This window comes from Emys orbicularis, chromosome 4 (genome assembly GCF_028017835.1).
Source record: "Emys orbicularis isolate rEmyOrb1 chromosome 4, rEmyOrb1.hap1, whole genome shotgun sequence".
NCBI classification, from domain to species: Eukaryota; Metazoa; Chordata; order Testudines; family Emydidae; genus Emys; species Emys orbicularis.
The window spans coordinates 155719838-155745421 of record NC_088686.1 but is presented as its reverse complement, the minus strand read 5'-3'; the positions used below and the strand labels follow the sequence as shown (position 1 = coordinate 155745421).

Here is a 25584-nt window from a genome sequence, read left to right as displayed (position 1 = left end):
GGAGATATGGGGATTGGGAGATGGAGCTCTTCAACTCTAGGGCACTAGTTTTAACCCAGCCCCAGGTTGGGGGGACTGGTATGCTTCGGGGGAAGGGGGAATGGGATATGGGGCTTTTCCCCTACTGTGTTCCAATCTACCTACAGGTTGGAAGGGCTGGTTGGAGGAGCAGCAAATGGGATATGACCAATTCCCCTGTACATCACCAGCCTCTAATGTAACTCCAAGCTGGGAGACTGGTTAGCTGGCTAGAGTAGGGAATGAGATAAAGGGCCCTTTACCTCAAGGACACTTATTCCAATGTTTCAAATCTCCCATACAGCAGTTGGGACTGAAAGCTGTTCCCTTTGGGAAGTCATTTGCTGGGAAATGAGTACAGCGGGGCCTACTTCCTAGCAAAACAGGAGTCCACGTCTCTATTTCCCCCCTACTTGCAATCAGCAAAAAGGCTGAGGCACTGAACAGGCCACGAGCGCCGAACTCACTCTCTCTGGGCATACACACAGGATTCATTCTTCAGGGTCTGCCTTTCCCCAGTGCTAAATGGACCAGAAAAATAACAGCGGTAAGTAACAACTGTAAAAATATCTCTTTATTTGTTCAAAAATAGGAATGGTGGAAATCTTGTGGTCATCCTGAGCAGGGAAAGGCAAAAGCTGTAAGATGCCGAGGCAGGAATTGGAGCGAGGCAGGAATGGCAGAGAAAGGTGTCTGCAATGCTTCTGTGACCTTCATCGTTGACCATGGGCATGTGCCGAGAGACCCAGGTGGGTGGCAGGATCATGAGTTTTCTTGCTGTCTCTGTGTGGCAGGATTTGGAGCTCTTTAGAGGGGAAAGTGCATTTTGTTGTCTGGGATGTTTTCTTTTTCATTAGATTCCCCTGTAGGGAGAATTTGGTAGGAAGTGATTAGCAAAGCATTTTTCATTGTGCAAACCACAAAGCACTTTAGAGTCATAAAGTCATAGAGTTTAAGGCCAGAAGGGCCGATGGATCATCTAGTCTGACCTCCTTCATATCACAGGTCACCAACACCACCCAGCACCCAACAACCGTCATTAGACCAAAGTATTGCAGCCCTCAGGAGACTAGACTATTATGTGCCAGAGGCAGAGAATAGAAGGGACCGAGGTGCTCCAGTGCCCGAGGCCCCTGCAATGACAAGGGAATGATTTAAGTGAGATATACCCAAATAATCAGATATATCCAGAACAATCAGTTGCACGCATAGAAAATGGGAAATGACTGCCTAGGAAGAAATACTGTGGAAAGCGATCTGGGGGTCATAGTGGATCACAAGCAAACAAGTCAACAGTGTAACACTGTTGGGAAAAGAACAACAAAAAACATCATTCTGGGATGTATTAGCCGGAGAGTTGTAAGCAAGACATGAGAAGTAATTCTTCCGCTCTACTCCACGCTGATTAGGCCTCAACTGGAGTATTGTGTCCAGTTCTGGGTGCCACATTTCAGGAAAGATGTGGACAAATTGGAGAAAGTCTAGAGAAGAGCGACAAAAATGATTAATGACAGGTTTCAGAGTAGCAGCCGTGTTAGTCTGTATCCGCAAAAAGAACAGGAGTACTTGTGGCACCTTAGAGACTAACAAATTTATTAGAGCATAAGCTTTCGTGGGCTACAGCCCACTTCTTCGGATGCATGCTGTAGCCCACGAAAGCTTATGCTCTAATAAATTTGTTAGTCTCTAAGGTGCCACAAGTACTCCTGTTTTTTTAAAAATGATTAAAGGTCTAGAAAACATGACCTATGGGGAAAAATTGAAAAAATTGGGTTTGTTTAGTCTGGAGGAGAGAAGACTGAGGGGGAGACACAGTAACTGTTTTCAAGTACATAAAAGGTTGTTACAAGCAGGAGGGAGAAAAATTGTTCTCATTAACATCTGAGGATAGGACAAGAGGTAATGGACTTAAATTGCAGCAAGGGAGGTTTAGGTTGGACAATAGGAAAAGCTTCCTAACTGTCAGGGTGGTTAAGCACTGGAATAAACGGCGTAGGGAGGAATCTCCATCGTTGGAGGTTTTTAAGAGCAGGTTAGACAAATACCTGTCAGGGATGGTCTAGACAATACTTAGTCCTGCCTTGAATGCAGGGGTCTGGACTAGAAGACCTCTCGAGTTCCATTCCAGTCCTACGATTCTATGATAATCCTGGCAAGTCACTTGCACTCACACACTGCAGAGGAAGGTGAAACTTCCCCCAAGGTCCCGGCCAGTCTGTCCTGGGGGAAAATTCCCTCCCGACTCTCTCTATGGTGATCAGTTAGACGCTGAGCACGTGAGCAAGAACCAGCCAGCCAAGCACTAGAGAGAGAGAATGCTTGATTTTACCTCAGAGCCTGGGCCCTCCCCATTCCACTTTCCATCTCCAGCCTTGGTCATCCCTGATGCTTCAGAGGAAGGAGATAAAAAAACCAACAACTCCAGAATACATTGGAGTGGGGGGGATGTCCCTTCATGACCCCTGCAAGAGACCGTTTGAAACACTGAAGCATGAGCTTTTTAGGAGCCAAAAATTAGGGAACTGTAGTGAAGTGCAGCCACCTCTGGGGTGGTGTACCAAGTACACAGCAACATTACACAGGGATTGCTCATGCAGTGCTGAAATACAACCATTTCTGGAGTGAGACTATTTAACAGCCACATGGCAGTACTATAGGAAAGAAGTGAAGGAGAAGCTTATATTTGGGGGGAACTGCGGGAAGAGTTTAAGAAATCAGAATGAAAATTCCTGAGCTGGGATCCGACTGGGAGCCTGGGCTTTCAAAAAAGTGTCACGGGATTTTTGTCTGGCCACGAATGATCAAGGCCTTGATTTTAAATCTCATCACACAAACACATGCAGAAGCAACCAGCCTTTAACACTAAAGGAGGATGGTCTTCAAGAGTGGGTAAGTAAATAAAAATTTTTTGGGTCCGTTCAAAAGCGTTTGGCGGTCCAGATTTGGCCCGTGGTTCACCTATTGACTACCCTGGCACTAGAAGCTTGAACTAGGACAACCTAAGTATTTTCTCACCATTTCCAAAACTTCACATGCGAATAACTTTCAGAACTAACAATGGGCTGGCTTGGAACTGGTACCCCCTTGAGGGGAAATGCCCCCGTATCCTATTCCCCAACACCCATAGCCACATATCCCCCCTGCCCTGGGGCAGGATCGGAATTGACACCCCTAAAGGGCAAAAGCCCCGTATCTCATTCCCCAACCCCCGTAGCCAGCCAGTCCCCCGATCAGGGGCTGGATAGGAACTGGCAACCCCTAAGAGCAAAGACCTCATATCCCATTGCCTGCTAAGCCAGCCAATACCCCTGCTCTGAGATTGGATAGGAACCGGCACCCCCTATAGGGAAAAGATGCTCAGAACCCAGCCAGTTGCCCCGCTTTTAGCAGAGTTGTTTCCTGGAGCAGGGATCTGCTTGACAGCATCGCCCTCTTGAGGCCTTCTTCCTCCCGCCCAGAAATCGAAAGTGAAAGCAACAAAGCCCTTGATGAGCCAGAGATGGGCAGAAATTACGGCTCGTTGTGGGCCCAATGCGGAGTCAGATCCCCTCACCTCTTATACCCCCTCCAGCCTGGCAGCCAAGTCCCTCTGGTTGATGTCCTCCAGCACCTGCTTGGCCATCTGTATAGCCCCTGTCTCCAGGTAGTAGCTGATCATCAGGCTGCATACATCGAGATAGTCTGCCCGCTCCAGCCGACCCCGTGGGATGTTGCTGCAGCCCGAGGGTGGCTGCGCCTGGTTCAGCTTCACCTTGAACTTCTTGAAGTCCATCTCTTCCAGCTCCTCCAGGACATTCTCCAGCCGGTCCCTCGCGCTCATTCGTACTGCAGTGGCAGCCAACACCGCTTCGAAACTCTCCTTTTTCCTCCTCCTGTGTCTCCTCCCCTGTTTCCTCCCCCAGCCCCAGTCGCAAGGCAGGGCAGCGCTGGGAACCAATGCTCTGAAAAGCAAATGATTTCCTGGAAATCAGGGCAGGTTGGCTTTCTGCAACGCGCTGCAGATCCCTGTGGAAATTGCACTATGTGCCTTATCAGAGAAAGCCTCATCAGCCCCTTAGGGAGCTGGGGTGGGGCTGAAACTGCCTTTCTCCTTTGCCCTCTCTCCTTCTGACTAGTTAGCCTTGGCAGACTCGGTGAGCTATCCGAGCTCTTTTAAGGCTTTCCGCTACCCAGACTGATTTCCTAGGGAAATATGATAATTTAGGGTTTGATGCTATTTTTTTGCTTGTTTTTTTTTACCAAGGGGAGCAAAATGTACAGGCACAAGCCGAACGTTTGAAAAGCAGCTCCCTTGGCCAAACATCTTTCCCGGGCTGAGTGGGCCACAGAGATTGAATATCCATCTGATGGGCACATTGGGGAGGGGGGGGGGGAGGGGGGAAGAGAGAGAGAGAGACGGAGAGAGAGAGTGTGTGTGTGTGAGTGTGTGTGTGTATGCACATGCCCATTCTGCAGGATACACAGGAGTGTCAGGTATCCAGGGCAGGTTGAAATGCATGGGCAGGGGAGGGTGTGGGAGTGGAGGTGGAGAAGTCCTCCCCTCTGCTGCCAGGACTGCACCTACTCTGGGTGACCAGATAGCATGTGTGAAAAATCGGGACAGAGGTGGGGGGTAATAGGCACGTTTATAAGAAAAAGCCCCAAATATCAGGACTGTCCCTATAAAATCGGGACATCTGGTCACCCTAGTGGGGTGGTATAATTACACCCCGCTAGTGTTGGAAGACCATCCTGCTGTCCCATTCATGTACTGACCACTCTCAACTCTGTTTAACTTGTAAAATCCACAGCCCTTCAGAACATCCTTATCTTCTGCAATTTTCCCTAGGTACTAGGCTCACTGCACTGGCTTTGATCACTGCAGAGCAGAAAAGCATAAGGAAGATTTAGGAGAAAGAAGAAAGGAAATATACATAATTAGCATCTAAGAGGAGCCCTCACTAGAACCTTTGTATATATATTGATCTGAACTGCTATCCATTACTCTGGAGTGACTCCATTTAAGTCAACTGATCTCAGTTATACCAGGACAAATCTGGAGTGACACTACTGAAGTCAGTGATTTCAGTTACACCCTTCAGAATCAGGCCCTAAACCAACTACTGCTCTAGAGTGGATAATTCAATTACATTCTTCTCCCATCTCCCAGATCATTTAGCAGCTTTTTTTACTGACACTGCGAGTTTGAGTGTTTTCAGAGAGAGGAAGTAAGTATAGGACCCTTGGCAGTGATTAACTTTCCACAGAGATACCTGTGTCCAGAGCACTTTTGCCAGCAAAGCCCTGGGGAAAGAATATATGGGAACACACTAACTAACCCATCCATTATACCATGAGAATGATTACAGGCTTAGAAAACATGCTTTATGGTGAAGACTCAAGGAGCCTGTGATAGGTACACTCCCCCACACTGGTTATGAGAGGGCTGAGGTGGGCCAGGCAGGCCCCATCAGCCAATTAGGTAGCAAGATGAGGGAATTATGGGTGAGAGGAAAGCCCTAATTAGGAGGAAGTTCACCTGAGCAGAGGTAGGCAGGGCTAGAATAAACTCAGGAAGCTGGCCACAGTAAAGGCTGTTGGGAGGAAGTCTGTGGTTGCCTTCTGGGTAGTAGAGAGAGAAGGAGGGAACCCAGGGAAAGAGTAGGTCCCTGGCTCAGCTTGGTGGGAAGGGAATCCTGAAGACAGTAGGGTGAAGAAGAGCACCTTGTGGGAAGCAGCATTGTGGGAGGGGGGGTTAGCAGCATGGTTAGTGACTGAACCTTGGCTGTGTGTTGTAGGGTCCTGGGCTGGAACCCAGAGTAGAGGATGGGTCTGGGTTACCCTCCCTGCCATGAGGGAGTGGCACCAGCAGGATAGTGAACTGGAAGACTGCCTGGGCCACTGTGGGAATGACAGCGTGTGAGGACTACTGGATGCCACTTGAACAGATGAAACTTTGACGGACACGACCCTGGAAGGGGGGAACGCTGAGCACCCTCAGGGCGGAGTCATAAAGAGGCAGCAGCAACCCCTACAGCGAGAGGGGGGCTGCAGACAGAGAGAGCAATGGTGTGAAACTGCAGGAAGGGGCGTTGGCCTTGCAGAGCTAATCCCCAGAGCGACCAGGAAGAGGCATTATCCTGTGGTGAGTAGAGCACCCTACCACGGAGCCTAATCTAGTTATCTTAACAAAGAGAGGGTTAAAGGGTGACTTGATCACAGTCTGTAAGTTACTACATGGGAGGGGAAACAAATGGGCTCTTCAGTCTGGCGGACAAAGGTAAAATATGGCTGAAATTTGAAACTAGACAAATTCAGACTGGAAATAAAGTGTCCGTTTTTAACAGTGAGGGTGATTAACCATTGAAACAATTTGCCAAGGGTCACGGTGGATTCTCCATTGCTGGTCATTTTAAAATCAGAATGGGACGTTTCTCTAAAAGATCTGCTCTGGGTCAAACAGGAATTATTTTAAGGAGGTTGTGTAGCTTGTGTGATACATGAGTTCTGACTAGATGATCACAATGGTTCCTTCTGGCCTGGGAATCTATGAGACAATAAATACAGCAAAGGGAGGTTCAAGGAGAGATTACAGAGAGGTAGCAGGATCAGACTCTGGAGGGGGTAGCATTAAGAACCAGGTCAAGAGAATTTTTTGGGATGTGAGAAACAGCCTAGGCGATTTTTACCCATTGAAAGATGTGGATTCTTAAATGTAGAATGTCAAGTTCCGCTATTAAAGTGGCAGTGTCTGATAGTGGAAAGGTGGCTTATAAATTTAGAGCAGTGGGTTAGAACTTGTTCTGGAGTTAGAAGTGTAAAGTGGCAGTTTCTAAATTTCTCTCATCCTGTTTCCTTTTCTCTGTCTCTTTTTCTCTTGTTCTGATCTCTCTCGTTCTTTCTCTTTCTCTCACCTTGTCTCTATGCCCTGGTCTCTTTCACCTCCCAATCCCACTTTACCCAGCCTATGCACAGTGGAACCAGACCTGCCCATTGTGACTCCTTTGCGCTGTGTTGTTCTATTATTTGGTTTATTTGGAAGCTTTTGGTGCCTGAGCAGAGGCAGGATATGTGGCTTGCAGCTATAGGCGTAGTTTGACTTCTATATTTGGGGTGTGTGTGTGTGTGTGGCTCCAGTAAGGCCCACGGGTCATTCATGAGGGCCAGATTCCATGCATGCCCACAGGGGCACCTTTTCAGATTTTTTTTTTTTTTTTTTTCGGGGGAGGCAACTTTAACCATGATTCCAGGGACTACTTAGGCAACTGAAAACTCTAGGGTTGTGTGTTTTTTGTTTTGTTTTCAGATAGTTTCTAAGGTATTATCTGACAGGAGCACTGTATCTAATTCTTATCTCAAGAAAGAAATTTAAATAAATATTGGACCCACTCAGCTCTAATACTAACATGTTCTGACATCTTGTGGCAAGTCACTTAAGAGACACTGGTTAGGTTTAGAATTGTAATGTCTCTTCTTACTCAGATATTCTTACTGAAGTCAGAAGGGACCATCGTGATCATCTTTCTAGTCTGACCTCCTGCATGTTACAGGCCACAGAACCTCACCCACTCGCTCCTGTAGTAGACCCCCTAACCTCTCGCTGAGTTGGTGAAAACTGTGGGCAGGTCTACACTACAAACTCTGCTGTGGTACTTTGATGAAGATGCTCTAAGCCTACGGGAGACAGCTTTCCTGTTGGCTTAGTTATTCCGCGACTGTCTACATGGGGAGGCTAAGGTATGTGGATTTTTCACAACCCTCACCGATGTAGGTATACAAAGTATGTGTGTGGTGTAGACCTGGCCGGAGTCGGCACTACAAGCTAGGGGTGTGATTCCCAGCTTGCACTGACGCACACTAGCTCTCCTCAAGCTAGCGTGAGAATAGATTGCAGTGCAGCTGTGGGCAGCGTGGGCAGCAGCAGCGGAGGCAGGGCTTAGCCGTGCTGAGTGAGTACCAATTGGATTCAGGTGGGTTTGTACTCAGAACAGCTGAGCGATGTCTATGCTGCCACAGCTACACTATTTATACTCCCGCTCGCTTGATGAGAACTAGTGCAAGGGTGTGTATGCCAGCTGGGAATCACCCCCCTAGCTCAGGGTGTCGACATCGCCTCTGAGTGCCCAGGCAAATGACTCTACCTGAAAGACATCCTATCTGCAAGCCGTTGGGCTGCAGTGAGCCTAGCCAAAGGCCACGTGTGTGAAGCTGTGTATCATTCCCTCGCTGTTCCTATAAATGCCACCATGTGGCTCAGACCTGGATGGAGACTAGGAGGCTCCGGGGTTCTTCCCCGGGGTATAACCACTCAGTATTATTTCCTGCCCTGGAAAAGATTTTAAGACCTCTCAGGAGAGGGATTTTATGTAGCACATATGTACTACACACTATTATCGGGCTCTCCCTGTGGGGAAGGGACACAAGTGGGGGAGTCCTGGCTGGGGCATCTTCCCCTATTAGATGCGGCTCTTGCTGCTCCACCTACGGAGGGGAGAGGTTAGGAGCCAAAGAAATAAGCCCTCCCAGAAACCACTTCCACCTGTTGCTGCCATTTAATTTTCCTGTCTGGTAAGTTTTGATTTCAAGCCTGCAGGGGGAGCGTGCCTTGTGCTTTGTGCAGAGGAAGAGGAGCTGAGGGTTTCCATGCTACCCATTGCTTTAACCCCTGATCTTCCATCCCCTCGCAGGTCGCTCATTCATCCATGGCACGTGCTGTTCATCCACACACTCTCTGAAACACGCCATTCATCCAGGCCACCCAACCAGACCATCCACCCAGGCCACCAAACCAGTCTGTCCATGCCAGCCAACCAGTTCATCCACCAACCCCACCACCCACCCATGCCATCTGTCCTCCTCAACCATCCTTCTAATCCATGCTCCTATTCATCCATCTCCACTATCCTTGTTTGAATGAAAAACAGGGAGGCATAGAGCAGTACATTCTCACACTCAGACTGGGTCATCTGGGAGGCACTTCTAGCTTTATTGGTGGACAGAGTTTCTGGTTTTCCATTTTATAACAAAACAAATTTATATGTGTATATATATTTAAAAAAATATAGTTTGGGCAAAATCACCTTTACATGTTACAAGGAGGAGGGCGAAAAATTATTCTCCTTAACCTTTTGAGGCTATGACAAGAGGCAATGGACTTAAATTGCAGCAAGGGAGGTTTAGGTTGGACGTTAGGAAAAACTGCCTAACTGTCAGGGTAGTTAAGCACTGGAATAAATTACCTAGGGAGGTTGTGGAATCTCCATAATAGACTTTTAAGAGCAGGTTGGGCAAACAGCTGCCAGGGAAGGTCTAACTAATACTTAGTCCTGCCATGTGTGCAGTAGATGACCTCTCGAGGTCCCTTCCAGTCCTATGATTCTAACCCCCCTTCCCAAACAAAAGCAAAACCACCTCACCAAGAAAACAGGCCCCTGAGTTCTTGGCAGCTGGTGAGGAAGGCTGTAAGATGAAGTCAGAGCCTTGGCAGGAATTCTGAGGTTAAATTTGGTCCAGCACAGCGATCCTTTAGGCAGATACACCTCTACCCCGATATAACGCGACCCGATATAACACAAATTCAAATATAACGCGGTAAAGCAGTGCTCAGGGGGGCGCACTCCGGCGGATCAAAGCAAGTTCGACATAACGCGGTTTCACCTATAACGTGGTAAGATTTTTTTTGGCTCCAGAGGACAGCGTTATAGCAGGGTAGAGGTGTACTTGAATGAGATCTTCTTATGGAAAAAGACAGATGTTCTATATGCACCGCAGCTTACATTGGTATAAGTTCTGTCGCTCAGGGGTATGAATAAACCACCTCCCTGAGTGATGTAAGTTACACTGACCTAAGTGCCGGTGTGGACAGCGCTCTGTCGGCAGGAGAAGCTACTGCCGCTAACTCCTGTCCACTTACAGCATCTACACTAGCAGTGGTACAGTGGCGCAGCTGCAGGCTCTGTAGTGTAGCCACAGCCGAAGTGTCTGTGGTGAGATGCCGGGGTGGGCGCTAAAGGAACGTGTGGCCGTGCATGATGGCTGAGACGCTGGTGGGAGTTCCAGCAGTTGTAGATACTAGAGCAGTGGTGCGCAGCTTCCTCAGCCGTGGGCTGCTTCTACGTTGCAACCAGGCTGCCCTGCTAGGGCAGGGCCCAGGGTTTGGGAAGGTGTCTGCAGCGGACCCAGTGCTGGGGGCGGAAATTGGCGCAGCACACTGACCCCAGGCTGGGCGGCCTGCTGAGATGATTCGGGGATGGAGGTGACAGAAGCCACCCGGTGTCGCTACTCATCTGCCCGCATGCTCCTCCGTGCCCCCTTAGGGAGGTGTGCCCCGCAGTTTGTGCACCACTGTGCTAGAGTACAACTCCCCATTGTCCACCTAGCCTCACACCATTTATTGTAAGATGTTGGTTTCACTACGGTGTCATGGTCTCATAAAACCCAGGGCATATAACCCACCCCCAGAGGCAGCTGCATTTCAGGCATAGATGAGTGATCCCTGTACGGCACTGCTGTGCATTTGTTAATCCGCTGCCATGCTGCACCCCAGAGGTGGATGCGTTTCAGCATTGGGTGAGTGATCCCTGTGCAGAGTTGCTGAGCAGTACCCCCATTTCAGAGCCTGGCAAGCAATCCCTGTGCAGCCTTTAAGCACCTTAGAGCTCTGCTCCCTTCTCTTAATGGTATCCCATCCATCATGTACTTACCCTAAAGCCAATAACGGATGTCTACACTGCAATTAAAAACTCGCAGTTGGCCCATGTCAGCTGACTCGGGCTCAGGCTCAGGGGCTGTTTAATTGTGTTTGTAGATGTTGGGGCTCAGGTTGGAGCCTGAGTTCTGGGACCCCATGAGGAGGGAGGGTCCCAGAGCCCAGGTTCCAGCCCAAGCCCGCACATCTACGCTGCAATTAAACCGCTCCTTAGCCTGAGCCTCGTGAGCCTGCGTCAGCTGACACGGGCCAGCCGCAGAGGTGTTTAGTTGCAGTGTAGACAGTCCTTAGCGACCTCCTCACCGCTGCATCACATCACCGGCTTACCCATTCCACCAAAGGGAGCGCTGGAAAGAGGTTTTTTACCTGCAACAATGTTAGCAAAGGGGTGAAAGCACCACCCTGCCCAGAAAGCCACGTGGAATCTGGAGCTAGGGTTGCATGCACCTGGAATGGCTGCACGTTCACAAGGAACGTAACTTCTTGATTGTCTTAATTTCCCTCAAGGTCTTCAATGAGGAACTTATTCTTGGCTTTCAGTGCCTCATAGAACCGGTCCTTGCACTTTTTATTCCAGCTTGGCATTAGTAGATACAGCTTCCGCATTTTCTCCTGGTTGGTGTTCCCAGATCTAATGGTCTGGTACTGCTCCTCGTCCAGAACATCCCCATGAAGAAGGTCCAGGATGGGGTCCACAGGGGCGGTACGTTCAATCAGCTGCACTCGGTATCGATCGACAAAATGCCCCTCTGGAGAGACCACAAACACAAGTCATGAATAGATATTTGCAAACATACTGTTTCATAATTCCAACCAGTACTGAAATACAGCAGATTAGGGGGGCAAGCGTGGCAGATAACAGCTACACAACACAGCCGTACTGCACTTGTAATGCCATGCCCCTGGGTGGGTTGGCAGTAGCAGGGACTCAATCTGGGACTTCTTGATCTTAAAGCATTTGCTACCTGAGCTGAAAAACCCACCTCTTAGTCAAGGTTATAACAGGCTCATTAGCCTCCATCTGTGGCCCAGCCACTACTAGAGGGCACGAGAGCACCACACTCAGTGGATTACAGCTGCAGCTGCATCGGGGATGAGGCACAGCAGCTGCTTGACAGCTACACAGCCATGCTGCACAAGAATCACTCACCCAGTGCTGAAATGCAGCTGCTTCTGGGCTGGGGTCCATCAGCTGTTTAAATGGCAGGGGGCATTTAGGAAAAGTAGACTGCAGTCACCTGGGTTAGGATTTTGCCAGGACCCCAAAATTTACACCCCAATTTATAGAAAGAGCCCGGGAGGTGGGGCGGGGTTAAAGGCCACAAGTAAGCAAAGCTTTGGTTTGGTGCCTCCTAGCACTCCCTGCAGTACAGCGCTTCCTAGTACCATGCTGGGGTTTGGAGTTGACACTATTTACAAGGGGAGAGCGCCCCCTACTGAACTCTCTGTAGCAATGCACCCTAGCACCACACTGGGGCATTGGGGTCAGCTCTGACAGAGGAGAGAACATCCCCTACTGAGCCCCCTGACCCACGCCCTCCAGCACAGCACCCCCTAGTGCCACACTAGAGTGGCTGGTGGTGGCAGAGCTGGGCTCTGGATGGCTTGGTGGTGATCAGGCAGGGTGGAAGGTTTGTCCCAGGAGCTGGGAGGTAGCTCTGGTTGGGGAGGCAGATTGCAGGAGGGTCAGTCGCTCTGCAGACCACACTTCCTAACACCCCTTGGACTGCCTGGGGATGAAAGAGCCCACGGGTGCTTACGGACTCACCTTTTCCTGTGGCACCGTCAGATGGCCCTGGCTGCTGCCCCTCGCCACCGGAACCTGCAGGATTGAGATGTATAGTCAGAGAGTGTCTGAGTCACCCACATTGTTCTCTAGCACCCCACTGGGGCATTGGGGTCAGCACTGTCTGCTAGGGGAGAGTGCCCCCTACTGAGCCCTCCCTCCTCAAGAGACAGACTCACAGACTAGGACTGACGCACTGAATGAGAGTGACCGAGAAGCAGAGAGGGATCCAGTGAGAAATAGAGACACTTCCGCTTAGACCGGGTAAAGCTCCTCTTTCGAGCTAACTTCCTGCACGTAAGTAGGAGAGCGCTCGTGTCTAACGGCTGTGTTGGAGTCTGTGCTACTTGAGCGAGCTAGATTAAAACTACCTCAGGTCCATCTACATATGCTGCAATTACACTTCCCCTGATTGCAGTGCAGATATACCCACAGAAACCCAGCGAGATATGGAGGAGAGAGTGAGGGACAGACACACAGAGCCAAAAAAGGATCCAGGGAAACTGAGAATAAGACAGATTGACAGGTTCAGCTCTTTAGTTGGGATCAGACTTAAACTTTTAAAGCAACAGGAAATGAGGAATTTATATTTCATAGCATTCCTCTGCCTCCTGCCATTTTCCCCCCTACCCATCTGCTTTTAATAGCAGCAATATAAAAGTGTGTTCCCTCTTTTTCAGTCTGAGTCAAGGGATATTTGGACTGAGTCCTTTGTATTCCATACAATGTTATGCACAGACTAATTAATAAGCAACTCGGGCCAGATCCTCAGTTGGAGCTACACGACTTTATACCATGGAGCTATGTTGAATTACTCCAGCTGAGAATCTGGCCCTAGATTTCTAAACAAGAGGCATTGTGGGCCAGTTTCTCTGCTGGGGTAAATTGGTGTAGTTCCAGTGAAGTTTGCCCTCTTTCCACAGGACAAGGAAGGGAAATCAGACGCAAAGCTAACAAACTGCAGAACCTTCCAGCAAGTTCAGGCAGGGACGTGGAAGTGACTGTGGTTGAAAGTGAAAGCAAATTTCAAGCACTCAGAAGAAAGAAACCCAATAAAAAAATCGATACAAAAAATGGAAGATTTGTTTTCAAAAAAATATAAGATTTCCCCCCTGCCCTTAACTCTGTGTGATAAGTTGTAGAGAGAAAGGAGCTGGCCAGCTAATGCTTGGACAATAGACTTTCAAAATAGAAATCTAGTCTCTTGTGAGCATGCGTATTTGTTACTCCTTTGGGAAGGGTTGGATGCGACTTGATTTGTGTGCCCAGGAATGGGGATGTTAGAAACCGAGAGAATAGACACAGTACTTACAGAGAAAGAGCGATGCAGTCAGTGGCAGAAGATAGAGTAGAGATCATCCTGCAAATTTAGTGTTTCTGTCTTTTCCTCCTTTTCCTAGCTAGCCTCCTGCACATGAGTAGGAGAGAGGGCTCAGGGACAGGCTCAGTGGAACCTCCCTAATAATACTGCGCTCTTCTATAGAGCTTATCCATAGATCTCAAAGCACTTTACAAAGGAGCTCAGTATCCTGATCCCCCTTAATGCTCTCCCCTGCCCCGATCCTTACCAGTCCCTGTTGCCTTGCGGAGTCTGTCTGCCAGCTCCCTTTCATTGATGGCTGTCAGGACCTCCACAGTCACCTCCACTGCATACTTCTCCCGATAGAAGCTGATCAGCTTGTCGCACACATCCAGGACATCAGCTTTTTCCAGCTGGCCCCGGGGGATGTTGCTATAACCCGCCTTCACCGGGAACACGTTCAGCTTGGTCTTGAACCTCTTAAACCCGTCCTGCGCCAGCTCGTCTAGGGTGTCCACGAGGTGATCCCGCACCGTCTTCCCCATCCTGCCTCCTCAGCGGCTGAGCGAAACTGCCAGGGGGCAGGACCAGAGCCAGGGGAGCAGCTCTTTGCCCTGAGAAGCGATTGGGGCTCAGAAATGGGGCGGGGCTCAGGCAGCCAGATCCGCTTGCTAACAATGGTCCTGCTCTTCCCCTGCTTCGTCCTCGTTTCCCGGGACAGGTTTTTCCCCAAGGTGCCGAGCTAAACAAACAACAAACCCCTCCCGCTTCCTGGCTGGAACAGATACATGCAGCATCTAAACGCCGGTGCCCCTGAGATCCCCTGTTAGCCTGAGAAGAGGGTTATGCATTTGTAAAGCCTGTCACCAGCTCCCTGCAGGAGAGCCCCTGCTTGTGCTGCCCTTTGACAGAGGGAGGAAAAGTGGAAAGAACTGGGCGTGTTTAGCCCAGAGAAGAGAAGACTGAGGGAGAACATAACAATAAGGTTACCATATTTCAGCAAGCAAAAAAGAGGAGAGGAGGAGCCCCTGCCCTAGCCCCGCCCCTGCCCCTTCCACTCCCTCCCACTTCCCGCCCCCCTCAGAACTCCTGCTCCTTGTCCCCTGACTGCCCCCTCCTGGGACCCCTGCCCCTAACTGCCCCCCAGGACTCCACCCCCTACCTAAGCCTCCCTGCCTCTTGTCCCCTGACTGCCCCCTCCTGAGACCCTCCCCCCATCCTAACTGGCCCCCTAGGACCCTACCCCCTACCTGTACCCTGACTGCCCCAACCCTTATCCACACCCCCATCCCCAGACAGACCCCTGGGACTCCCACTAGGGTGACCAGATAGCAAGGGTGAAAAATCGGGACAGGGGTGGGGGGTAATAGGAACCTATATAAGAAACAGCCCCAAATATCGGGACTGTCCCTATAAAATCGGGACATCTGGTCACCCTAACTCCCACGCCCCATCCAACCACTCCCCACCCCCTGACAGCCCCCCCCCAGAACTCCCGACCCATCTAAACCCCTCTGCTCCCTGTCCCCTGACTGCTCCGATCCCTCTCCCCACCCCTGCCCCCTGACAGCCCCGCCCCCAGAACTCCCAACCCCCCCCCCTGCTCCTGGTCCACTGACTGCCCCCTCCTGGGACCCCTGCTCCTAACTGCCCTCCAGAACCCCACCCCCTACCTAAGCCTCCCTGTTCCTTGTCCCCTAACTGCCCCCTCCTAAGACCCCCCCACCCTAACTGCCCCCCAGGACCCTACCCCTACCTGTACCCTGACTGCCCAAAACCTTATCCACACCTCCCCCAGAAAGCCCCCCCCAAACTCCCGACCCCCCCCGTCTCTTGACTGCCCCCTCCAGAACCTCCCTGCCCCTTCTCCGACCCCCTGGCCCCCTTACCCTGCCGCTCGTCCCGGCATGCTGGGCAGCAGGGGAGGAGGAGCGGGGGAGGAGTTCCAGACTGCCGGAGGCGATCTGCGAATGCAGGGAGGGAGCGATCTCTGCTGCAGGGGAAGCAGAGGAGGGGCTCTCTCTGGCTGTCGGAGCCCCATGTAAGTGGCACCATCCGGCCGGCTGCCCTGTTAGCCGCGCGCGCTCTGCATGGGGGGGGGGGGGGAAGTCCGGACATTTACAAATTCCCCCCGGACACTATTTTTAACCCAAAAAGCTGGACATGTCCGGGGGAATCCGGACGAATGGTAACCCTACATAACAATCTTCAAATATCAGAGGGGTATCCATGTTAGTCTGGATCTGTAAAAAGCAACAGAGAGTCCTGTGGCACCTTATAGACTAACAGATGTATTGGAGCATAAGCTTTCGTGGGTGAATGCCCACTTCGTCAGACGCAAGTGCTCCAATACATCTGTTAGTCTATAAGGTGCCACAGGACTCTTAAATGCAATCTTCAAATATGTAAGGTTGTTATAAAGAAGCTGGTGATCATTCATTCTCCATGTCCACTGAGAGCAGGACAAGAAATTGGCTTAGTTTGCAGCAAGGGCGTTTCAGGTTTGATATTAGGAAACACTTTTTTTTTAATTCTAAGGATAGTTAAGCACTGGAAGAGGTTACGTGGGGAAGTTGTAGTGCCCATCCCTGGAGGTTTTTAAGAACAGGTTAGACAAATAGGGATGGTCTAGATACTAGGGTTACTTGGTCCTGCCTCTGCACAGGGGTGTGTGTGTGGGGACTCTATGACCTCTTGAGGTCCCTTCCGGCCCTACATTACTACGGTTCTATGATTTCACTTTAAAACGTTTGGGTTTTTTGGTTCAAAACAACTTTAGGGTTTTTTTTTTTTAAATTGTTTTTGATTTTTAAAAATGGTTGAAGCTGAAATGAAACATTTCAATGTTGTCAACACACAATGTTTCACTTAACCCAATATGATTTTTTTTCAACGTTTCGGTTTGCCAAAAGTTTCACTTTTGGTTTGACCTGAATTTTTCCCTCCCAATTTTTTCAGGATTACCAGTGAACTGAAAAATCCATTATTGGCCCAGTTCCAGACATAATAAAATATTATGGATGGGAAAACAAAGACAAATAAAATACAGAACCAAGAAAATAAAGAGGAAAAAGAATGAATCAATCATCAAGTCACAAAATAAAACTCCCCCAAAGCAAAACAAACAAATACCCACTCCTGTGAAGAGGCCCGCATGGCTGGAGCTTTACACCTCTGTACATGTCTACATTTTGAGCTGGGGGTGTGATTCCCAGCTCGAGGAGACCTACCGTAAGTGACCAGGGTGTTGGCGGTCTGGCCTAGCGGTCACAGCTGGGCTGAGGTCTGCCCACCAGGTACAGGAGTGGCCAGGCAGGAGTTGGAGTAATGGCAAGGTCAGGTCCCATAAACAAGAGTCGGGGTCAGTCAGGCTGGGGTCAGCTACCAGAGATCAGAGGTAGTACCAGGTTACAATCGAAAGGCAGGAATCCGGTCAGAGTCAGTCTGGAGTCAGAGACCAGAGCTCATGAGATGAGGAGTCTGGCATTGCAGCAGGCTGAAGTCTGTGTGATTGCTCAGACAACTTCCTAGGGCAACCCCCAGGATTACATAGGAGCACTTGGCCCATCAGAGGGCCTCAGGGTACTGCCACACTGGGTTTCTTGGGCTGGACTTCCTGGAGTGCCTGCTCCCTGGCTGTTCCTCTGCAGACCTGGGTTCTAGTCCCTGGATCCTTATATTTACCCCCTGCCTTCCCCCTTACATCCACCTTCAGGGGCACCCCTCCTCTGGGGGTGCCAGGCTGGGTTTAGTTGTGTGATCCTGCTGAAACTTTTTTACCAGGTCCGGGGCATGGAGATTCGTAGCAGGTTCCCAGGAGGGTTCTTTAAGACCATAACCCTGCCAGTTGACTAGGCAGTACAGTCTCCCCTTCTGCTGTTTGGAGTCGAGGATTGCAGTGGACTATATATTTCTCATGTCCTTGGATCTGGATTGGCAGAGGTGGGAAACGGGTCATGGTGAATCGCAGGAAGCCGGGGGTGCAGGGTCTGGTTTCCCCCACACTCCGTGACACTGAGATATTATGCATGCCACTTACTGGCACTGCTATGACTACAGTGTCTTTTTAATGCACTAGCTCAGTGAAAGCTCGCATGGGTGTGTCTCCTCAAGCTGGGAATTACACCTCCAGCTCAAAGCATAGGCGTCCCCTGTGTGTGGATGCAGAGGTCTGTCCATATTGATCCCTTTGCAGGATGCAAAGTGGGGTCTCCCGGTGCAGCCAGTTGCCTCAGTATCTGTCTTCTGGATTGTCAGAGGTCTGGGCAGGGGCTATTTTTACTCTGGAGACTTTTACAGCTCTGTGCACAGGGCCAGACCTGAACAAATAATATTGATTCGTTGCTCTTATAGAGCATTTTACCTCTGTAAAATACATTGATATGTTTTAATTGAGTAACGTCACTAATTCCATTTTACAGATGAGGAAACTGAGGACCGGGAAGGAACTTTTCCCAAGGTCGGTCAGACAGACAGACAGACAGACACACACACACACACACACACACACACACACAGAGTTACCAATAGAGCTAGGAAGAGAAACCCTGGAGTCCTGATTCTCAGCCCCCCGGCTCTAACCCAGTAGACCCCACTCCCCTCCCAGAGCTGGGGAGAGAACCCAGGAGTCCTGGCTCCTAGACCCCTCTCACCTTCTAAAGATGGGACTAGAACCTAGGAGTCCTCACTGCCAATTCACCATAATAATAATTAATAATGATCAGAGAAAGAGACTGGGTGTGCATACACACATAATTACTGGAACATTAAGATTGCAAAAGTGAAGTGAAGGTAATTCGTATAAATAAGAGTCAGAATATGGCAAAGTTAAAGGATAACTTTGACTCTGTCCCTTTGTGAGCCTGCACTATGATACAGGGCCAAATCTGAAGGTTATTTTGTTCTGAGTAAGTAAGGGTAAATCCAGAGTGACTGCACTGAACTCAGTGGCATCCAAGCTGGATTCTGCTTGCAGTGACCCCAGTGTAAATCTGGATTCTCAACCCTGTCTTCATTCAGTGTAAGCAGAGTTCCTTGTGGTGCAATTGTGCTAATATTTGGTGGTGGGCAGGGCATCTCAGAGAGAAGGAAACTGAGCACCATCTGCAGGATTGCCATTCCCGACTGGGCCTAGCGCCTGTATGTGAGTGTAACCTAGTGTTTAGTGTGTGTGGTAGAGGTTCCCCTCTGCGCCAGTCCAAAGAGGATGTGAATTGTTACAGCCCCAGCTACAGCGCTTTAGCTCATGCTTTTAACCCTGGAGGTCCCTAGATCAGTTCCCGCTGTGTTGGTGTAAGGGATATATGGAACAGAAGACAATAAAAAAAAAAAGTTCTCATCACGTGAGACACTGTCTATGGACCCACAAATCAGCCATTCAGTGGCAGAGCCAGGAACAGAACCCAGGGAGCCTGAGCCCCCCTCCAGGGCTTTCACAGTGAGGAACTCTCTCTCAGCTCAGCAGGCACTGAAATTGAATGAAAAAAAAACCGCTTTGTTTGCATAACAGCAAGACAAGTGGTTAATTCCCTTCCCTGTACAAAGGGAAACCATTATTTCGAAATCCAGCCGGTCAAATGCTGCGGCACCTTCAGCATGGCAGATGGAGTGAAGGAGCCTGCTAAGCTGGCAACACCCATGGGGCACAGCAGAGAGAACCTGTGGCTAAATCTCTCCAGTTAGCCCCTGGAGTCCTGCTCAGGCCCCAGCTCCCTCCCACCTGTCTGTGCACCCCGCTTCATTACACTCAAGTACCCAGTCCCTCAACTTCCGGACACCCGCCATGCACACAGATTCGCTGCCTCCATGGAAGCAGTGCCCCCCAGTTCACTAGCTTCACCTCAGTTCAGTGCTCTCCTTAGCCAACAGCACTCAGGTGTCTCTAGTGAAACCAAATAGAAGTTTATTTGATAAAGATTCAAATAGACGCAAGTATAAGGAGTACGAACATCTGGTTACAGATCAAAGAAAAATATAAAATGCATCCTAGAGCTTAGACTTACTGGCAAGTTCCTTTCTCGTGTACTGTGCTTGTCCAGTCGAGAGAGCTGGGATCCATTTTCCATGAGACACTTATGCTGGCAAAGTGCCGCCTCCCTCATGGGTGCTGTCTTGCAGGGCCGCCGAGAGCGGATTCGGGCCCCGGTGAAAAAATTTTTTCGGGCCCCCCAGCAAGGGCGGACCGGCTAAACAGGGCTGACGGGGGGAGGGGGGAAAGCTGGGGAAGCCGGGCCCCCTTCCGGACCACCGGGCCCCGGTAATTTGTACCGGCTTCCCCCCCCCCCCCCCGTCGGCCCTGCTGTCTTGTGCCTTTCTTTCTATTATACCATTTCTGACCTTTTGTCTCTTTTTCATAAACAGGGGGTTTCGTTAATTTCAGTTTGCCCCTGGTGGTCCCCCTATTCAGGGTCTTTTTCCTGGGCTCTTTTGTGCTGTGTCAAGGGCACTTTCACCTTGTCTACACAATCACACCTGGTCCAATCCCATTCCATTGCACTGCCCTACTGGGCACTAAAGCATCAGGAATGGAACCCTAGAGTCCTAGTTTCAGTTTCCTCTTTGTTCCAACTCGCTAGATGGGCTCCATTCCCAGCTCTGGGAAGGAGTCAGAGTCATAACTCCACACCTTCCTCTCCAGTCTTCTCCCTGAACTGGGATAGAAGAACCCAGAAATCCGGTGTCCCAGTCCTAGCTGCTTTAGTCCACTAGGCCCTACTCCCCTCCCAGAGCCCATTCCAGAGGGGACAAGAACCAGTTGACATCCTAATTCCAGATGAGTCACCTGACTGCACGAGGCTATGACTTCACTACAAACACTGCAGCGGCACTGCTGTAGACATCAGTGTAGACACACACTACAGCGATGGGAGGGGTTCTCCTACGGCTGTAGTTAATCCACTTCCCCTAGAGGTGGCATGTTAGGTTGATGAAAGAATTCTTCCATCTACCTAGCGCTGCCTACACTGGGGGTTAGGTCAGCTTAACGGTATTGCTCAGAGAAGTGGATTTTTCATATTCCTGAGTGACATCGCTGGGTTGATCTAACTTCTTAATGCAGACCAGGCCTGATTCCATCAACGGACATCAAGGACTGTTAAAATCTTCTACCCCTTGACACGTCTGGGTAATCTGTCCTGGTGAATGTTTGTGTAGTTACAGTGGGTGGCAGCAGGACTCCTGGGTTCCATCTGCAGCTCTGACTGGGAGAGGATTGCAGTTAGAGCTGGAGGGGCAGGGGGAGTCAGGACTCCTGGGTTCTATTTCCTGCTCTTGGGAGGGGAAGGGTGTTTAGTGGTTAGAGCAGCCAGCTAGAAAACAGATATTGCCAAATCCACCCCCCCAGGTCTCCACACCTCCCTACTGAAACCCCACACCCAAGACTTCCCCAAATGTCTGTTCAGAAATGGACTTAGCAGTGTGAGCTGAATAGAAACAGATTCCTTCAAACCAAGCTGAGCAGGAGTGAATTCCAAAGTCACAGGGTATGTCTTCACTACCCGCCAGATCAGCGGGCGGCGATCGATCCAGCGGGGATCGATTTATCGCGTCTAGTCTAGATGCAATAAATCGACCTCCGAGCCCTCTCCCGTCGACTCCTGTACTCCAGCACCGTGAGAGGCGCAGGCAGAGTCGACGGGGGAGCGGCAGCAGTCGACTCACCGCGGAGAAGACACCACGGTACGTCGATCTAAGGATGTCGACTTCAGCTGCATTATTCACGTAGCGGAAGTTGTGTAACTTAGATTGATATCCCTCCCCCCCCCCCCCCGCCCCAGTGTAGACCAGGGCATAGATTCGCCTCCAGAGACTGATCTGCTGGCAGCTCTGTGTCTTTAACACCTCTACCCGTCACAACTGTGGCCAGTTCACGCAGGGTTTTAATAAGACATTATATTCTTCTTCTGCTGTGAGGAGGATATGGTGGGAAAAATGAAGATCACCAGGTCAATGTAATGCATTTAGGGCGCCCTGCTGGCTACTAGTACATTAATATTTTTGCCTCTTTGATGTAAGGGGCTTGCTGCCTATCGATCTTAAGGTCTTACATGACCCCTGTTTCCATAGTATCTAAGCACTTCCTAATCCCTAAACCATTCATCCTCAGGTAGGGAAGTACAGCTTTCCCCCTTTTTAGAAATGGCAACTGTGGCCCAGAGAGACTAAGTGACATGCCCAAGGTCAGGCATGGAGTCAGTGGCAGAGCAGGGAACTTAAACCAAGTTGCTCACGTCCCAGGCTGGACTCAGAGCATGAAATGAAGCCCGGAAGAACAGCTGAGGAGTCTTAAAGCTTTTCCGCCTTTCTTAGGGGCTCTCAGCCAAGCTGCTACTGCGGCGCACAGGCAGCAGGCTGCCACCGACACGCTTCCCAGACCTACCTAGTGGGAGCTGCTCAGGTGTCATGAAGTTTGACCAATGAGCTACCTTGCTGGTCACATATGGGAGGAGTTAATTCAATACCCCGCTCCGCTTACTGGGCCTGCTGCATCTCAGACTGTCCAGTTGTGTCCTGGGTTGTGCTTTGCCCAGTATTTTTCATACCGCGGCCCTATAGTTCCTTGAAACGCAGGTGCTCTATATGGGCAAAATCCTCAGTCGGGGTCGCTCAGGTGTTCTGCTCTCTTGCATTGCTTTGCCAGCTTCTTTTGTGGAGCGTCCATGTTATGACTCACCCTCATCTTCCCCTTTGATGGCCGGCAGGGATCGCTTTTTTTCTCCTGCTGAATCAAAACATCAGGCAGATTCTTCTGAGCCTGAGTTTGCCCTGATGGCTTCAGGACATCAGCTGTCTCACCTCCAGCCGAGGGGCCATTTCAGATTGGGGGGGGGGGGGGGGCAACTTTAACCAGGATTCCAGGGGCTACTTAGAAATTAGCTGACAGGAGCAATGTGTCAAATTTCTATGTTTAAAAAAAAAAAAAGAGAGAATTAAATAAATATTAGACCCACTCAGCTCTAACAGTCGTTCTCACATCTTGTGCCAACTCACTTAAGGAACACTGGTTAGGTTTAAAATTTCAATGTAGATTCTGACTTTGTTACTAAGTCTTGAAGACAACAATTGAAACAACTGTAGAAAAATCGAGATGACTTTCTAACACTTTTTTGCAGTTCACCAAGCTTGGAAGAGATCATTTAACTTTGGAAACATCCTACTAGGGCACGGCCCTGTGAGTTTATACTGCACCTGCCTCAGGCTCTAGGGGTGTTACCCCACTGCAAATAATAAACTAGAAATTGACCTTAAAAAGGAGTGAAACTGACACTTTCAAATCACTTTTTACAGTATTGCCAATCCCAAATGTTCAAAAATTATGAATCAGGCCCATCAAAAATCATGAGATTATGTAAACATAATAGCTTTGCAGTTCTTTTTATTTGCCTTCTGCTCTTTGAGCTTTTAGGGTGCACTGGGGTCTCAGTTTGAAGCTTTCTCCACAGCCACAAGGGCTAGAAACTTCATTTTTCTTTAAGCCTGAAGGCTGAATTCATACATCCACCTGACTCCAGGAGCTGGGGCTTTAAGGAAAGCAATCATTATCATGAGACTCATGACACAATCATGAGAGTTGGCAACACCGCTTTCACTTCTGTTTAAAGGCTAGTTACTTTCCAGCAGGCTCTTAAACACAACACTCCAGTGACTGAGTTGCAGTTCTCACAGGAGAATATTTAAAACCAAACACCAAGAAAATTCCACATTTTAAAGTTGAGGAGAAAAATTGAGACTTCTGAGGTATTTCAGGGCCATCGCATGCAGGGAAGGAAAATAAACAGGCACAGGAGCTCTGGGCAGCTCTTTGTCCTGAAAGAAAGTTGGAGGGTCAAATCTTCTAGTTCTTAATCAAGTAAAACTTTTATTGCCATCAGCGCCTCCACTCACAGATATTAACATGTGCTCAATAACTATACACTTCATACTTAAGTATCTGAGCCATCTTCTCCAGGATAAATAGGTTAGACATTTTTCAGAGGGGTAGCTGTGTTAGTCTGTATCAGCAAAAAGAATGAGGAGTCCTTCTGGCACCTTAGAGACTAACAAATTTATTTAAGCATAAGCTTTCGTGGGCTAAAACCCACTTGATCGGATGCATGCAGTGGAAAATACAGTAGGAAGATATATATACAGAGAGAACATGAAAAAATGGGTGTTGCCTTACCAACTGTAACAAGAGTAGTCAGTTAAGGTGGGCACTCACATTGTGAGGCACTCAGATGTTAGGGTGATGGGACCACATAAGTACCCAAGGTAGAGTGGGAACCTCTCTATACCACTGCTGGCCCTTCCCTGGGTTTTGGCCCCTTCTTTTCACTTATGCCTCTCAAATCTCCCTCTTTTCAGAATATAACCTTGGCTCTTCTGAGTCCCCTGTGTTCTCTCTCCAACACCCCCACCCCCTGCAGAGGGATTCCTGTTTTCCAGGCAATTACCAGCCCTTTCTGATCTTCATCACACTGCCTCTGTTTGTAAACAAAATACCCACTCCCTGGCCCAGGGGCACCTCTCCTCTGCAGAATTCACATTAATGCCCATGCTGGAGTTAGGAGCTCTGCCTGGGAGCACTGCACACCTATTGTATGAAAGTCACCTGCCTGGGCACCCCTATACACAGGGGGGAGGGATAGCTCTGTGGTTTGAGCACTGGCCTGCTAAACCCAGGGTTGTGAGTTCTCTCCTTGAGAGGGCTATTTAGGAAACTGGGGTAAAAATCTGTTTGGGGCTTGGTCCTGTTTTGAGCAGTGGATTGGATTAGATAGCTCCTGAGGTCCCTTCCAACCCTGGTATTCTGTGATTGAAAGCTTTCAATTCCTGATGCAACAAGAAACTGTTCAAAAATACCCTGACTTTCTAGAGATGTTATGGGAAATGCTGACTAACCACTGCCCTACAACTCTCCAGTTACAAGCTCTCTGCTTTAATTCCCCTCCCACTGCTAGGTCTGTTCCTTTAAGGGAGTGTGGCTTCTCTCTCCTGCAACAGCCCTTTCCTCTTCCCTTCCTGTGGAAGGGAATCTCCAAAGTACAGCTGTGCCTGGCTTTGGGTTTGCAGCCCTGTTTCACTGCAGACACACATCCTAAGGACTTATTTTGTTTCCCTGTACAGGCTGGAGGGGGATTTTGTCCCAAATTCTCACAGGTGCTAAACTCCCATGAAAATCAATGGGAATTAGGTGCCTAAAATCTTTGTGGACCTGGGCCTTCCTCTGTCTTCTTTCTGCTCCACCTGTTCCGGGGGCTGCTTGGGTGCTCAAAGGTGAGGCATACAAACCTTCACACTGCAGAGGATTCTCACTTAATCTGTCCTTCTTTATTCCTTTTCCATTGCCTCTCTCTGGCTGGAGAGATGGGGTCCAATCAGTTCCCACCGCCTGTCTGGTTGTGGCGCAGGCAGGAACAAGGGGGCACAGAAATAAGAGCTTTATTAAAGGCAGCCTGGTACAGAGTCAGTACAGTTAACTCTTTCAGTGCCTTACAACACCCCCCCACCACCACTGATAACTCTCACCTGGTGAATCCACACACTCGCTAATTCTCCCCAATGTCTCCCCGAGTGTAGCTTAGTGCTCAGCGACAGAGACAGCATCGGAGCCGGTGGGGCGGCTCATCTTTTAAAAAAGTTCTCCCAAACAGAGACAAACGGGGTGCTAGGAAGCAGGACCTCTCGGGTTCTAAGACCAGCTCTGTTACTGATGTGCAGTGTGACTTTGGTCACTTCCCCTCTCTCTCTACCTCAGTTTCCCCATTTGTAAAATGAGGTTAATGATATTGATCTACTTCAAAGGGGTGTAATGTG

The 25584-nt window shown here is 49.5% G+C and overlaps 1 protein-coding gene and 1 long non-coding RNA gene across 2 annotated transcripts; both read right to left on the bottom strand.

Moving 5' to 3' along the window:
- Positions 1-573: 573 nt before the first annotated feature.
- On the bottom strand, positions 574-3899 carry LOC135877380 (uncharacterized). Its single transcript, XR_010561359.1, has 2 exons — positions 3572-3899; positions 574-881 (listed from the first exon to the last, which is right to left on the bottom strand). It is a non-coding gene; the product is annotated as an uncharacterized LOC135877380 (long non-coding RNA).
- Positions 3900-11019: 7120 nt separating this feature from the next.
- On the bottom strand, positions 11020-14361 carry LOC135877378 (apoptosis-associated speck-like protein containing a CARD). Its single transcript, XM_065402813.1, has 3 exons — positions 14060-14361; positions 12466-12527; positions 11020-11452 (listed from the first exon to the last, which is right to left on the bottom strand). Exons 1-3 carry the CDS (start codon positions 14334-14336, stop codon positions 11198-11200), a joined length of 594 nt encoding a protein of 197 aa, XP_065258885.1. The 5' UTR covers positions 14337-14361; the 3' UTR covers positions 11020-11197.
- Between the last annotated feature and the right edge of the window lie 11223 nt (positions 14362-25584).